Source organism: Asparagus officinalis, chromosome 6 (genome assembly GCF_001876935.1).
Source record: "Asparagus officinalis chromosome 6, Aspof.V1, whole genome shotgun sequence".
Lineage (NCBI taxonomy): Eukaryota > Viridiplantae > Streptophyta > Magnoliopsida > Asparagales > Asparagaceae > Asparagus > Asparagus officinalis.
Window position 1 is genome coordinate 12486897 of NC_033799.1, and position 17397 is coordinate 12504293.

At 35.5% G+C, this 17397-nt stretch overlaps 1 protein-coding gene across 1 annotated transcript in view; it reads right to left on the reverse strand.

Annotated features, from left to right (window-relative positions):
- Window positions 1-17397, reverse strand: part of LOC109845768 (serine/threonine-protein kinase ATM) — a 107350-nt gene that overhangs the window by 21124 nt on the left and 68829 nt on the right. The window contains exons 43-56 of the mRNA XM_020415037.1: window positions 15466-15602; window positions 15283-15374; window positions 15177-15200; window positions 14899-15083; window positions 11687-11755; window positions 10209-10326; window positions 9989-10103; window positions 9750-9878; window positions 8316-8414; window positions 5314-5361; window positions 3127-3231; window positions 2911-2997; window positions 534-836; window positions 278-387 (exon numbers count right to left, since the gene is read on the reverse strand). Of these exons, the coding sequence (XP_020270626.1) occupies window positions 278-387; window positions 534-836; window positions 2911-2997; window positions 3127-3231; window positions 5314-5361; window positions 8316-8414; window positions 9750-9878; window positions 9989-10103; window positions 10209-10326; window positions 11687-11755; window positions 14899-15083; window positions 15177-15200; window positions 15283-15374; window positions 15466-15602 (1621 nt within the window). The remainder of the gene's footprint in view (window positions 1-277; window positions 388-533; window positions 837-2910; window positions 2998-3126; window positions 3232-5313; window positions 5362-8315; window positions 8415-9749; window positions 9879-9988; window positions 10104-10208; window positions 10327-11686; window positions 11756-14898; window positions 15084-15176; window positions 15201-15282; window positions 15375-15465; window positions 15603-17397) is intronic.

A 17397-nucleotide genomic window follows, 5' to 3' on the forward strand; every position in this document is an offset into this window, starting at 1 on the left:
AAAAAAAAAAAAAAAAAAAACAAAGAAAAGAAAAAAAACCAAAAGAAGAAGAAGAAGAAGAAACATCACATGTAAATTACTGTGGGGAGGGTGGGAGGGAGGATTTATATGAGAAAAATATTATAATAAAAGAAAATATTAAGAACATCAAGCAAGTTTCTACGTCTGATAATGTGTTACAGACTTACAGGTGGACCGGGTAATAACTAATAACTGAAGTACCATGCACGCACGTAAGATGTTTAACAAGGTAAATGAACATCCAGATCTAAGGTACCTATGCAAGCTTTCATTAAAACGAGTCATGTATTGCCTAGAATGCTGAGAATCAATCCCCGAAGTAAATAATGAGAAGTCCCAATTTCCAGCCCTCCAAGCAGCTTCATACTGCAAGGGAAACAGAAAAAAGGAAAAGAAATATTACGATCAAAGAACAAGATGTCATGACATAAAAATCCAAGCAATCAGGAATTTTTTTTTCCATTTCTATGCTTCACAAGAAGAATATAATTAGCACAGAAGCATGATATAACCTGCAATTCAGTAAATTCTGAATCATTTTGTAAATAACCAATCTGACTAGTCAGTCCATGACCATATGTATCTAGCACATGAGTACAGCCAGTTTTCTGCAGGGATCTCATCAAACCCTTGTAACATTTCCAGTTGCTCATCTTGTCTTCTTCTCCATGCGGGAAATGCAAATAAGTAGATAATGTTTTGCTGGCTAAACTACCAGGCTGTTGGACAGCTGGAAATCTCACAAGTAAATCATAATATTCTAGAGCTTTACTCCAGTTTCCTTCATGCTCACAAGTAACAAGTTGAGATTTCAACTGAAAAATGAAGAAAAATATAATTTAGGCAGATTAAGCAAAAAAATCATTAGTGAAATAAAATTTTGTCTATTTATGAGGCAGTGTATATAACATTGATATTTAAGCAATCAAAGGGTTTTTTTATGTCCAATGAGGAACAGTGTACATAGTTACAAAACTGTTCCTCTGTTTGATTCAGAATGAAAAAATTATTAACTGAAGTTATCGTCACTCTCTCACTCGTTGATTCTAATACTGGATTAACGAAGCACAGGGGAACTGCAACTTCTACAGAGATTATTAGTTTTCTCACCTATGCATAATTTTCAAGGAAACAATATGAAATAATTAACTTTTCTTTCAAAAATGCTGCAGGAGGATGAGGGTTCAATGATTGAGTTTAATACGGAGCTCGAACTTGATGGGGTTCTGAGCAATTCCAATAAGATAAGCTGTTATCATGCAGTATTATCTCAGTTTTACGACAGAACCGGGCGTTTTGCATGTAGTTTGGTCAGTTCTTTCAAGTGAATTATAAGTACAGAGATAACATTCAACTTTAATAACAAACAAACGGTTAAGGACATAGATTTTTTTATAAATATGACCTGTGATTAAATCTGAATCTAAGAACTTCGTGCTATATCCTTATAAAGAAGCAAGTTCTAACTTTTTTTATGTCAGGACATCTATTTTGTAAAGAACTTGACGATCAAAATAAAAGACAACCTGCAGTTTAAACATTTTCCCATGCATCAAGCATCAATAAAATGGACAATCAAAAATGATATTTGCTGAGACCTGCATTTTACAACATTGAAGTTTCTGGTTTAAACAATTAATCTTAATCTAAACTCTTAAAACCCTTATAAACAAACTAAATGTTGCTTCTTATTAGTTATTACTTAGGTATAGCGACTTTTAATAATATGAAAACTCAAAAGTGCTACTGTTTTTTATAGATTTGAATCATTTGAAGCAATGTAAAATTCATTTTGATCCTATGTTATGGGTTGAAAACTATATAATAAAAGAGTTGACTAGATGGAGGTTACCCAACAATATGGTTTGTTATTACTCCTCCTAATACAAGTCCATCAAATTAACTTTTGTGCTTTTAACTTCCTAGTCTCCTCTTATGTTAAATTTTATAACAGAATACAAATAATAGCGGTGGTTCAGATCAGAATGGTTTAAATCCTATATAGCATAAAAAATATGTACCTCTCTCATGTCTGTTCTATGTTGCATGGATAGTAGGGTACTTCTATTTGAAGCCGAACCCATGCCGTACCTGTCGCACCCGTACCCAAGTTTGCTGGACACTCCTTGAACATATGCATGCATATCTAAACAAGTACTCAGTTATACAATAAATGCTTTAATTTAAGACACGCGCAATATATCTCTTGAACGTATATCCTACAATTCATGTACACTTCTCGAAACTCGATGGACATGGTCAGGTTTGTTTCAGCCCTACCCAGTTCAGAACTACGATTTTAAAAGGTCTATTGGATTAGGTTAAGAAACAAGCAATTTTCTTATATATAGATTTATATAATAAAAGAAATATAAATTGTTTCACAACATGTAAACTGAAAAATAATATTGATCTCATGCAAATTACACCATCAGCTAACCTGAACAAGAATAGCTAAATTCATAGGTTGGAAGTAGAGACCCTGCAATTTGTTATTTAATGGTTGACAAGGTAGGAGTAACACATCATGTTTGCAAGGCAAAATATAATATGGAAAAACCCTTGTATTTAGACTTTAGAGTACTGCCATGCCCAAGCACATCAGGACCCTCATATGTATATATGCACAACGCAAGTTCATGCTTTAGAAACGTTTTATGGTGCTGAATTCTGGTCAATTGCACAGAATTAATTTCCAAAACTAAGGCGTACAAATTAGTTTAAACACAAAATGGAGGCAAAACATTATCAGCAGAAGAACTAACCTAACCTGGAGTTATTTATCAAACTGATACTCTTTAAACAGAAATTAGAAGAAATCAGCATTACAATTTAGCTACTGATGGTTTAAAACAATAAGAAATAAATAATTGAAAAGCTGTCACATGCCTTATGGGATTGGATAATTCCATAAACGCTGTCAGGCTCATTGATCTGCGTAACTGCTCCAACCAGTAGCTCGATATGCTGAGGCAGCTGAAATCATTGCAAAAATGCAGATTTTATAAAGCATGAAGTGGAAAAGAAATGATGATGAATCCAACTAGTTAAACTTCTTATCAGTGTGAAACACCAAAATCATGAATAAAGAGAGTAAAAACTTGCCTGTTCTTTGTGGGAAAAGTCGGGACATCCTAATGTCAGCCCATTAAATTGCTCCTCACACCAATGCTCCACATACATTATTGCAGTGAAATATGACCCGCAACGCTGCCAAAGGGGAAAAACTAATTCCATGAGGAAATTTCGATATGAGAAACTCAGGATTTTTAGAGAAGCCTGGGAGCATATAAAGAAAATACCCTACACCAATCTTTCAATTGCTAACATTGGAATGTATAATATAAATGCATGTAATCTCTTACAGTTGTGTTCCATCAATGTTCTAAATTGTAATAATATTGTACTATCATATTTGCCTATCCAAAGAACACAAGACATGCTTTGGAACTGAGTCGGGAAAGAATGCATGAAAAAAATACATGCTCCATAAGTAAAGAGTAACAAAACAAAGATTAACCATTAGATCATAAAAAGAAAAGGTCTTGTAAATATAATACCCATTCCAAATCTTCTTTGTTTAGATAACCATACCTGTAACCCCTCCCAAATCTTCAATTTATTATATGACCTTTTTACATCTTTAAGTTAGCGCTGATATCCTAAAAATGTCAGGAAATGCCCTCAATTCTAGTTTTATTCCCCATAGGACTGGTTTCAAATATTTTGAGCGTTGTTCAAAACCTTTTAAAGACTAGAATATTAATATTTGTGGTATAGGATATTAAAATAAAAATGATTGGGGGTATATCTAAAAATCCATTATAAATTATACTCAACGTGCACCTCACAGAAACTGGAAGGAATTCAACATGATAAAATAATATATATTTTTAAATATTTACTCTCATAGTGTTAGAATCAATATATAATTATAATCCTCGATCCTCACCATAACTTTGAGGTTTTGGTGTAATGGTTAGAGAGGGAACTAATCTAAGATGGTATCAGAGCAACCGAGGTTCAAATCTCACCGGCCACGAATTTGAAGTGGATTTTCTAAAAATGGACATTGTTGCGTGTGTCTAGGTCTCAACCCATAAAAAAGGGGTTCAACCTGCGTTGGGTGTGTTAAAATTAATATAAAACTATAATCCTTGACCCTTAGCATAACTTCGCAATTTAACTTCGCAATTTTGGTGCAATGGTTAGAGGGAATTAATTAAGACATAGTATGATAGAGATTTTATGAACAGTTGGATAAAAATTTGAATGTTAGAGATTTTATGAACAATTGGATAAAAATTGACTATCAAATTAAAATTTTCAATCAAAATCAATTGAAAAACTAATTTGATTAATAATTAACTCTCGTCATGGAACCCAACTGGTCTCACTAATTTTATTAGGAAAGGATTAAAGGACATGCAAATGATATTTCTATTTAAAAAAATGAAGCTAGGAATTCAAATTTGGGCTTTCATGCAAGCCTCAGCTTGGCATGCAACATTCCTTAGTTTGGAATGCAAGCTTCCTTGGCTAGTGAGTTTTGCCTTTGTGCGAATACCCAACATTGGTAAGATTACAAACATGAAGTACTTAGACCCTTTGAAGGTTTGAGGAAAATAAAGCTTTGGAGACCTGGTCTCTCTAGTGTTCCATCCTCATGGTGACAGGAGAACTCCGTTGGAGGTTTCTTCTCTGGAGGTAGCTTCTTCGGAAAGCTCTTGAGGCATTGCATAAAGGTTTGGAATTATTGCAGGTATCCTGAACTTCTCTATTATCTAAATTTGATTAGTGATCATAATATATGTTACGCCACGATGTGATTTAATACAAATTAGTTACTGACTAAGCCGCCGAAACTGAAATATATTTGCATTGAAAAGGCTGTGTGTTAAAAATGAGTTTGTAACCTTGTATGGCTGACATTTCCGGGAGCATATAACTAAAAACAACCAAGTTGTAGAGTCAACAATCAATTTCATCAAATTTCATCATGTTATTATGTATAATTAGGACCATCAAGAGTAACCATAAACAACATGGCCTACAAATGACGATATTGGTGAATTTATTTTAGCAATAATCTCACAAGAATGTTTCCAATCCGCAAAAACTATCCGCTCCTCTCATAGTATACTATGCAAACCCTAGCATGCACATGTACAGGGATCATTAAAATGAAAATCCATCCATTATGGCTTTTCCAGACTATAAGAATATGAGTTTAAATGTGTCAATATATCTCTATTCACTATTGTCCTAAACAAAAGGGGAAGAGATACTCACAATTGCAGCTTCAGCAACCACAAGATAATCGATGGAAAGCCAGTACACCTAAACAAAGTAAATCATCAGATAATAGAAAGATGAAGAGTCCAAAGATCATCTTCTGAACAGAGTATAAGAAACATTATATTTGCATAGTATTACATCCCGAAAGCAATACTAGGGTAGTTAGCACATAAAGAAAGTTAGAGAAGATTGTTAGTCACACATTGAAAATTAATATGCCCAGAGCCTATTTGTTTTTCTATAAATAAGGTTTTTTTTTAACATAAACAGCCTTTAAAATACAAAAACCTCTTTTAAATCTCAGACTCTCAGTTACTATAGAAACCATCTTTAAAGGAGTTCTGGTAGCAATCAACCACTTCAACCAATTATCTGATGAAATTTCAATTGATTCCCCAAAATGCCCTTAAAACGACTCATGTTAGGCCCATGGGGACCGGGTATTAGGGATTTCAATCAAAATTTCACTAGAAAATATGTCAAGGTGGTTGATTGCTGTCAGAACCCCTTTACAAATGGTTTCTGTATTAATTAAATTTTAAAAATCGTTTTCGTGTTCTCACTCTATCCAAAGGTGGTTTATTTGGAAAACCACATAAATAAAACATGACTATCTCTCTAAGAGTTTAGTTACTCTCCTCAAAACATAGGAACATTTTTGAATGAATTTTTTTTAGAGATGACAATGATGGTTGAAGATGGTGTCCAAATGACGCGAGAACGCCTTGAATTTGGATAAGCAATTCACAAGGGACTTTTTTTTTCAGGGAAAAAAATCACCAACAGATACCTGGGATCAGGGGTAGTGTTCCCATGCCATGTTATGATGGGAAGTGACATAAACTTAAAGTGAGATAGTCACATTGTTTTAAATATCTCCAACATAGCAGACATATCGCGTTGATATATCCTTTTAAAGGCCTTCGACAAAACGATCCGTCGGCCGATAATATCAACCGATATGTCCTTTTAATTGTAATTTTGTAGGATAGTGTACTATTTTTGGCAATTTTTGGGTGATAGATATAGCAAGTGACATTTCTGACCTAAATGTTGTAATACCAATTTGGACTTCGATTTTAAAAGATTGGTTAGTGAACCTAAACATATATTATTTATATTTTTGCATTCTCACATTTCATTACGTATGTTTAGATAATATTTTTGGACATTACATTATATATGCATATCATCCGATATGACGCTCCGATATTTACAACATATCACTGATTTTTCCCTGCTATCCGCAATCCGATATGGGTTTTGGTCGCTCGATATTTCTCTGATATCCGATATTTAAAACCTTGGATAGTCAGACTTCATTTATAAAGTAAATAAACTACAGCTCCATAATCCTTCAATGTCCCTATATGTTGCACGAAAATAGGTACGAAACACAACAAATTTGTTCTAAGAACTAAAATTCATATAATGCTTTTATGTTTCATTTATAGTATATTATAAATTGGAAAACTGCTCGTTCGTGAACTAGAAATCTAAACGATCCTTTAAAATCATACTTCTGAACTAGCTATGGGCTGAATCAAACCTGACTCGTGTCCATCTAAATGACCCTTTAAAATCATACTTCTAAACTGCCTATGAGCTAAATTGAACCCGACTCATGTCCATTGGGCAATAGGAAATGGATGCAAAGTGAAAGAAGAAAAATATATGTCCAAGAAGTGTATGAGGACTATGTTACCGGGTACTTCTATCATGAAGTCATACCCATACTCGATACGTACCCAACACATTCTCATAGGTAAACTTCATGGACACTCCTTTGATATATGCATACATTTATCATGACGTACTCAATTTTATGTTTTAATTTAAAACACTTGTCAAACATTTTTTTGGACGTATAGCCTACACTTCACATCCATTCCTTAAAACTAGTTGGATATGAGTCGGGTTGTTTTTAGCTCAAACCCAAGTTCAAAACTATAAATTTAAACGCTTGTTTGGGTATCTAGTTCAAAAATGAGTACTTTCTAATTTATAATAATTAATATAAGAAAAGAAACTTTAAAATGTGATAGGGATTTTAATTCTAATGACACATGAAGTGAAAAACAATGGTCTCACGTAAATTATTAATATAAATATATATATGTAGTCGTGTCCCCGTATCCTATATTTTACACTTTTGCAATGTCTCGTACTTGTAACCGCACTCATACCAGTACCCATACTCGTTTCCATGCAATTTAGATGAAGAATGTTTTAGAATAAAACATGTATCATAAAAGAAGTCAAAACTTGATATTATCTCAGAATGGTTAATAGGAAAATTCTCACTGGTGTTAAGGATCTAGGCCAGTCATAGACAGAAAAACATGGGTCAAACAAGGATACTAAAGTAGATCATATAGTGCTTAGGATTATTAGTTTCAATTTTCGAGTAAGAAAATAGGTAGTGTGTCCCTCCAACCTCAGAACCAATATCACCAAAAGCACTACTTACAGTTATATGGACAGTAGCGTGTCCTCATACTACCAATCAGAAGACAACCTTGGCAGAAAGAACCTTAATCTGAATTGAATCCAATTCAACATATAAACAACCCCATCATTAGCACTCAACACCGTCTCTTTCCACTAAATGTTACCCAATAAGAAAAGAAGCATAACTAATCTTTAAAAAGGTTCAATAATATGAAATAATAATTCATACAGCAGAAGAAACATTTTGATTCCTCAACAAATGAAGTTTCAAATCGAGAGGTTGTAAACCAAATTGAAACATAATAAAACAAGAAAAACAAGACAAGAAGCACTTTCATATGAGATGCAAACTGGTGCCACTCATAGCAAGTCAAGTATTATAAATTGTATACCACTCTTTGTGGACTATTTCAAGAGACTACACATGAGAAACATAAAATGTAAGGACCAAATCAGCTGAAATCCACTAACTTAAGATCTGAAAACAGTCAACAAAAAAATATATATCACCCCATTTATAGGATATGGAATATTTAAAGCTGTACCTTTTCCCATAAAGAACTCAATGGAGAACTATTTACTGAGCGCTCTTTTAGTTTTTCAGATGTTCCACGAGATTTGGTACTGCTAGAGGGCTTTCCATTCTGCAGAATCATAAATTCTGTTAATGCATACAAAAGATATACAAAAGTAGTAACAAGTACATAACAAAATTAAGGATAGCCCCAACCCATCTTTAAGGGACTCACTAACAAGACATGAATGATTTTTTGCTTCTCAATCACTTCTCAATGCTGACAATTTTTTCCATATATTCAAACCTACTTGAAAATAAAATGAGAAAGAATTGATTGAGAAGGTTTGCCTATATACAATGGAGGTCAGTAGATGCACCAATCAGAAGAATTGATAAGATTATAGTTAATGGAGCAAAGAGAACTAGAGGGTAGACCTAAAAGAGCTTAGTTAGAAACAATTAAGAAGGATATGATAATCGTTAGCTTGATGGATGACATGACCCATAACAAAAATTAATGGAAGATTAGGATTTATGTAGCCGACCCCAAAAATTTAGGATGAAGGCTTTGATGTTGTTGTCGCTGTATATGTTCAACCCACCCTTTATATAAGAACACCTTATGTTCATTTCTCGGTCACATTCCCAGTTATAAATGCACCCTGTACGTGAAAAACGTACAACTAAACATCCTAAACTACCTGAATCATTTTTTATAAGTTGATTTCCTCCTATGTATCATGTTAGATCTTGAATGTAATGCACTGATTATTCATTGTTTTTGAAGAATACGTAGGTCCATCATGGAGGTTATATTATCCCACTAATGGGGAATGTGATAACATTGGTAAGTGAGATCATCAAAGAAAATTTTAAGTATTTTCTCAATCGAAGACGTTCAAAAAGAAAGAGTAATGATATTATACGAGCTGCATGCAAATTAGTGGAGAGAGCAACAAACAAATTCTTAAAAGAAGAGAGTACTATTCTGAATCGAATGAAGTTGTAATACACATAAGCACACACATACATATAGAATTGACCATGGCTGCTTTCGGAAAATGAGGGATATTGGTGCTCTTTAGTCCCGAATTTCACGGTAATCTTTTAAATTGATAATCCATGGAGATGATCTACCATACGCAAGTTGTCCACATAACAATAAATAAATGTTTTGACTGTTTCATCAATCAAGTAGCCACAAACAACTTGATTTTAAATCTTAATAGAACTGATAATCTTGAAGCACTATGCATGGAAAGACATGTCAAGCAATAAGAGCAGTGGATCCATCAAACCATTTTTAAGTCCTCAAGACATCTTTTATGCATACACATGTATGCATGTATGTGTACACAAATGCATTCAATCAACATAAAAGAAAAGCCCATGAAAGCAGAGAATATCTAAATTCAAATTCATAGAGAGAACTAGAACAGTGTGTATCAGATAAGACTCATACCCTAGCTGTTGTTGGGGTAGAACGGGCTTTCTCAGTGGCATAGAACGAACGAAGACTGTTCATTGCACTTAATAAGAGTTGAACTGACTTAATCAAATTATTGGACTTTGAGAAGATGTTTTCCTCAACCTGCACAACAAAGAGAACACATTACCATTTCAGTAGCTGAAAAAAATTGGCAAAATTAAAATTTACAGAGCAATCAATTGGCTATTACAAGAAAATGCTCAAAATTCAACCTTTGTTGATATTGGCTTGCAAAAGTCGAACTTTTTTCCAGCCAAGTCCACCAGCACATTTGCAAACAAAAGCTCGGCTACCTCAGATTTTAATAGAACTATATCTTGACACAATCTACATAAAATAATTAAATATGAAGTAGAAAGATAGGTCAAAGTAGATTCTACAAGCCATTACGATTTTACAAAAAAAGATCACTCTGGAAGGAAATACACTTACCTTAAAATGATATCATTACAGAAACCAATCAGAGAATGAACAAGTAAGCATATCCATGTATCGTACGTTTTAGATGACGTGCACCAGAGAGAAGAATCATCTAACGAAATGTCATTGCCTACCAATGAAAGTTGATAAAATATTATTAGCTTGGGACTTATTGTTTCAGGATGTGCATATAGAGCTTTAAGAAAGATGGTAAAATGTAAGTCTCGTTAACATGGAAGTCCTCTTTCACAAAATAACCAGCCAGAATGCTTAAGCATATAGAATACCTACACAAAATGGTGCAAGATGTTCATCTCAACATGCACGTTATATGATGTGGTAACAATTTCCTGCTTATTTGTTTCAAGAATCAAATAAGCTAAACAATACCTTCTCGTACAAATATAACTATTAGCATACTGATTATATAAGATTAAGAAAGTTAAACAAGGCTTTTTGTTTTTTTAGTCCTACATTGAAAACATATAACTGTACCAATTTGCTATAATATAACTAAAACATGAGTATCCCTCCCTCAGATGAGAAGTCATTCGCCAACATAATATGGTAGCAAAGCTAAAACCTTAACCCTAAACTCTCCCTGCTAAATCCTGCTGCCAAGGGGATTCTGGCAAAAAGGCATCTGTGTGATTAATTTTTGTACCTTCTCACAATATTCATTTTTGCTTTCCATATCATTACCATATGACATTTGTTATCGAACAAGATGTTCTTAATCATCTTTTTTCTAGGTCCCACATAACCTCTTCCATTTGCATCTCCACTAGGTCACTTCCCATTTCACCAACATTGCTTCCACACAACTTGACCACAGGTGTGGTGTTCCATGTATATACATCAGCTATAATTATCCGTTTATACCCCTCTTTTGTTAAGAAGTCTACAACTCGATTCTCTCTTTTGTAAAAATGCCAGGTATTTCTCTTAATGAAGGGGCAAACGAGGAAAACAAGGATGTAGGAAACAAGCGGGAAAAAAGGAAAAGGAAAAAGAAAAGAAAAAAATTAGATGAGAAAAAATATTTAAAAATCAACTAATAAAAAAATCCTGCATATGATGGCATCACCTTTTCTCCTCTACAATTTCACCTTCTTTCTAATGTATGTTTCCATATGTGAAACATACTTGTCTGCTTGCATGAGATCGAAGATATAATGATCTTCGATCCCTCAAATTACTACAGCAGGATTGTGCACATTTACTTGGATGCGGGAAGAAATTTGAAATTGGCTACTTCTATCCACCCAATTTATTGTGGAAAAACCTGCTGGGGACTAAGAAAGAGATAACAGTTGTTGAAGGTCAGGACAATTGTAACTTTTTTACAAAAGTAAAACATAAGAGAAGTCTTTTGATTATATGTATGTAACAAGTTGTGGTATGATTTATGTAACAAGTTTGAGGGGAATATTAGAGCAGTTACTATATTAGGAAGGTTAAAGAAGTCATTTTCCCAATATAACAGTCACCATATTTCTTCTCAGCTGTAAGGCTGTTATGCTTCATGCTAGAAACAAAGGCTACCCCAATTCTTTTCCCTGCATTAAAGCAAAAAAGGCCTCTAATCTTTGTCCCTACACCTCACTAAAAGTCAGGGGAGATCAGCTAATATAGCATACACCTCAAGATAGACAGAACACAATGCAGAGAATGAAATTGCAATGATACAAACTACTGATTCCTGCAAGATTGAGATAATTCATCTATGATAATAACTGAAAATCAAGTTTTTCTACATTCTGTAGAAACTCTCATAAAAGAGAAGTAGGTTTTACTAATACCAAAAGGATGATCAGATTTCACTAAGACTCCAATTCATAACTGACAACAAAACTAAACATCTTTCTCATCAAGTACAAAGTAAAGGTTCCAAGATGAGTAGTGCATAAAACTGCTGGTGAAGAAAAACTAGGATCACGTGATCTCTATTAATCGAAGCGGTACTCCCGTCAGTAGTGCTAGAACAAATATTACACCAGTTCACTAAGAGATATTTTATTAATGACCCATACAAACCTACCTATAGATAACAAATGCAATAGAGAGCAAACAGTGCATAAGTTACTGTGGAAATCCGAAATTTATTATCAGTATTTTAAGGAATTGGTTTGACTTGTTTCCTAGAATAAAGGATATGGGTATTATTTACTGATTCCCTAATTATATTTTAGGGAGTGATTTGCTCCTCCTTGCTGTATATATTCATGTACTATTCAGCCAATATGAATAAGAAATATATGAATTCCTTCTTGAATTTTTAACATGGTATCAGAGCCGCCCCTGAACTTTTAAAGCCCTAGATAAATCTCCGATGACCAAGTACGGAATGGCCACGGAAAAATCGGCCTCATCTTCATCAGAGGTGAATTCAGGTTCTGCCGTATTTGTCTCCAACAGCAATGGTGGATCAGATGGAGTTCATCTTCCCATTACAGGGCACAAATTGAATGGGAACAACTATCTCCAATGGTCACAATCTGTCATGATGTACATCTGTGGAAAGGGAAAAGATGATTACCTTACAGGTAGCATCGTTCCCCCAAAGCCTGAAGATCCAAAATTCAAAAGCTGGAAGAGTGAGAACAATATGGTTATGTCTTGGTTGGTCAACTCCATGACTAACGAAATTGGTGAGAATTTCTTTTTTTACAGTACTGCTTATGAAATTTGAAATGCAGCAAAGAAATTCTATTCCAGCAAAGAGAATACCTCAGAGATTTTTGAGATCGAAACTGATCTCCATGACCTCCGGCAATGAGAGCTCTCCGTCACACAATATTACAGCAACCTTGCTCGTCAATGGCAATTATTGGATGTGTATGAGGAGCACAAATGGGGTTGTACAGGTGATGCAAAGATGTTCAGACATATTGTTGAAAAGAAAATAATTTTTTTAATTCTTAATGGGACTAAACAAAAGTCTTGATGAAGTTCGAGGGTGGATACTAGGCATAAAGCCATTACCAAACATCCGAGAAGTCTTCTCTGAAGTACGTAGAGAAGAGAGCAGGAAGAAAGTGATGACGGGAGAATTCTCTGTTAACCCTGTTACAGAAAATTCTGCCCTGGCTGCTCGAGGGATCAACCACAACAACAGTGACAATCGACAAAAGAAGGGAAGACCATGGTGTGACCACTGCCGAAAGCCAGGACATATTCCAGAGACTTGCTGGAAAATACATGGCAAACATGCAGATTGGAAGCCCTCAAGACCAACCATTGACAAGGAAATTCGAAGAAACCATGTGTCGAGCAATGAAGGACCTTCTATCACCAAATCCAGTCCGTTTAGCAAGGAACAAACTGAGCTACTGCAAAAGATGTTCTCTCAGCAAAATAACAACAACAACACTATTGGGACGGGATCCTTAGCACAAAAAGGTAATTACTTGAGCGCTCTCATTATAAATTTGGGTAAAACAGGTCCTTGGATTGTAGACTCGGGAGCGTCAGATCATATGACAGGAGATAGTGCACTTTTTCAAACTTACAGTCCTTGTCAAGAAGACCTCACTGTGAAGATAGCAGATGGATCTTAATCCAAATTAGTAGGGACAGGTTCTATCATTATTTCAAAGGATCTAACACTAGGATATGTTCTTCATGTTCCAAACCTAGATTGTAATATTTTGTCAGTTAGCAAATTCACTCAAGATCATACTTGTGTAGCTAAATTCTTCATGAATTTGTGTGAATTTCAGGATTTGGATTCGGGGAGGACGATTGGCAATGCTAAGGTGCGCTCGAGACTGTTTCTCCTTAAATCTAGTGAATCTCCGAGAAGACACTCTCATAAGGCTATTAGTGTTGAGTCAGAAAGTCAGGTCAATAAAAATCTTCTCTTATAATAAGAATAGTGCAATCATGTTGTGGGACTATCGTCTAGGACATCCTAATTTTTTGTATCTTCAAAAGTTGTTTCCATCATTATTCAAAAATAAAAATCCAAATTTTTTTCAATGTGAGGTGTGTCAATTATCAAAACATGTTCGTAATTCCTTTCATACTTTACCATACAAGTCATCTCATCCTTTTTCAATGATTCACAGTGATGTGGGGGCCATCCAGAATAAGAAATATTAGCGGGCCTAGGTGGTTCATATCATTTGTAGATGATCACACTAGGATCACATGGATATTCCTCATGAAAGAAAAATCGAAAGTAGGCCAAATTTTCAGAAAATTCAACACTATGGTCCAAACTCAATTCCAAACAAAATACAGGTGTTGAAAACTGATAATGCAAAAGAATACTTGAGAGAATTCTGGGCAATTATCTTGAGAGCCAAGGGATTGTTCATCTAAGCTCATGTGTTGATAGACCCCAACAAAATGGGATTGCAGAAAGGAAAAACAAACACCTCCTAGAAGTTGTGCGATCACTCATGTTCACCACACATGTTCCCAAGTTTTTTTGGGGTGAGGCAGTCTTGACAGCCGCTTATCTAATAAACAGAATGCCCTCTTGAATCTTGAATTTCCAGACACCCTGTCAAGTCCTTCTCCAATCGTTTCCAACAACTCACATTCTATCCACTCTTCCCATAAGAGTCTTTGGTTGCTCAGTGTTTGTTCATATTCATACTCAACATAGAAGTAAACTTGATCCCAAGGCACTCAAATGCATGTTTGTTGGATATTCCTCAAATCAGAAAGGATACAAATGTTACTCTCTAGTTACCTGAAAATTCTACAACTCCATGGATGTCACCTTCTTCGAACAGCAGCCCTACTACAAACCTGATATTCAAGGGGAGAGTTTCACAAAAGAATATCAGCTTTGGGACATTGACACCATGGATTCGGTTAGGCCTACTAAACCAAACACAATGGAACCAACTCACAGTCAAAGTCCAAGTCATATTCCTGTCATTCAAACAGAGTCATCTCAGATAAATCAGAGTCAAAGTTCTCCCGAGTCTTTTCCCGAGTCCAATCCTCAAACAGATCCACAAACACCTCAGTGCCTTAGTCATACTCAACCTGAAATAAATAAGGAGTTAAAGGTCTACTTTAGAAAACACAAGGTACAAGGAGGAAAGGAACTGCAGCCACCGGATCAAACCAATGAATCCAATCCAACTCTGGAACCTCAAAATTCACCAGGTAACACCAGTCCCGATCCTTCTCCTGATAACCCTTCTGTTGATGATAGACCTATTGCCTTGAGAAAAGGAAATAAGTCATGCACTGATCATCCGATCTATAAATTTGTCTCCTATGGAAGATTGTCACCAAATTATCATGCATTTGTGAGCAATCTTGACAAAATACAGATTCCAAGCTCAATACATGATGCTCTAGGCATTACAGTATGGAAGGCAGCCATTTGGGAAGAAATGCGTGCGCTGGAGAAGAATGGAACTTGGGCTATATTTGAGTTACCTGCAGGAAAACGACCTGTTGGCTGCAAGTGGATTTTCACAGTCAAGCACAATACAGATGGAAGTGTCAACAGATTTAAAGCCAGACTGGTAGCCAAGGGATTCACCCAATCCTATGGAATAGATTACCAGGAGAGATTTGCTCCCGTAGCTAATCTCAATACCGTTTGAGTTTTGCTGTCACTAGCTTCCAGTCTAGATTGGCCACTCTATCAACTGGATGTGAATAATGCATTCCTCAACGGGGATCTAGAAGAAGAAGTCTTCATGGTTATTCCTCCAGGTTTCAACAGCCCAACCACCACCAACAAAGTCTGCAAACTTAAAAAAATCCTTATATGGACTTAAACAGTCGCCTAGAGCATGGTTTGACAGATTCTCTAGAGCTGTAAAAAGGGTTGGGTACAACCAGTGCCAGGCAGATCACACCATGTTTGTCAAGCACTCATCCTCAGGGAAAAAGGCTATTCTCATTGTTTATGTTGATGATATCATCCTAACAGGAGACCATGAAGAGGAGATACTCAAGCTAAAAGGGTTCCTAGCCAAAGAATTTGAGATCAAAGACTTGGGCAATCTCAAGTACTTTCTTGGCATGGAGGTAGCACGGTCAAGAAAAGGAATATCAGTCTCTCAGCGGAAGTATGTACTAGATCTTTTAAAGGAAACAGGTATGCTAGGATGCAAGCCTGCTGACACCCCCATGGAGTCTAACTCAAAGCTAAGAAGCAAGGATGATAGTGCACCAGTGGACAAAGGAAAGCAGCAAAGACTGGTGGGAAAGCTCATTTACCTGTCACATACAAGACCTGATATTAGCTTTGCTGTAAGTGTGGTAAGCCAATTCATGAATAATCTGGCAGAAGAGCATATGGAGGCGGTATATGTATCCTAAGATATCTAAAGATGACACCAGGACAGGGACTGTTCTTTAAGAAGACAGAAGACAAAGAGATCAAAATCTACACCGATGCAGATTGGGCAGGTTCTGTAACTGACAGGCGCTCAACCTCAGGTTATTGTACATACATATGGGGAAATTTGGTTACATGGAGAAGCAAGAAGCAGTCAGTAGTGTCTCGAAGCAGCGCAGAAGCAGAATTCTGGGCACTCGCACATGGCATCTGTGAAGGAATTTGGTTGCAAAAGGTTCTAAAAGAACTGGGAATTTCACTTACAGGGCCTGTGAGAGTGCTCTGTGATAATCAATCTGCCATCAGCATTGCGAAGAATTCAGTGCATCATGACAGAACAAAGCACGTGGAAATTGACAGACATTTTATCAAAGAAAAGATAGAGGCAAATGTGATATCTCTTCAGTACATTGACTACATTCCAACAAGCCAACAAATTGCAGACATCCTAACCAAGGCTGTGACTAGAAAGACATTTGAGGATCTTAATTCCAAGCTAGGTTTACTCAACATCTACAACCTAGCTTGAGGGAGAGTGTGGAAATCAAAATTTACTATCAGTATTTTTAGGAATTGGTTTGCTTTGTTTCCTAGAATAAAGGATATGGATATTATTTACTGATTCCCTAATTAGTTAGTTTCCATATTTTATGCTTATTTTTAGGGAGTGATTTGTTCCTCCTTGCTGTATATATTCATGTACTATTCAGCCAATATGAATAAGAAATATATGAATTCCTTCTTGAATTTTTAACAGTTACTACAAAGAAACAAAATAAATTAAACTAGTCTAAAACTTGTTATAACACAGAGATAAACTTTCATTTGTTAAGGAATACCAGAGTTGTACATAGGTAAGCTGGATATCATGGGAAACAAAAC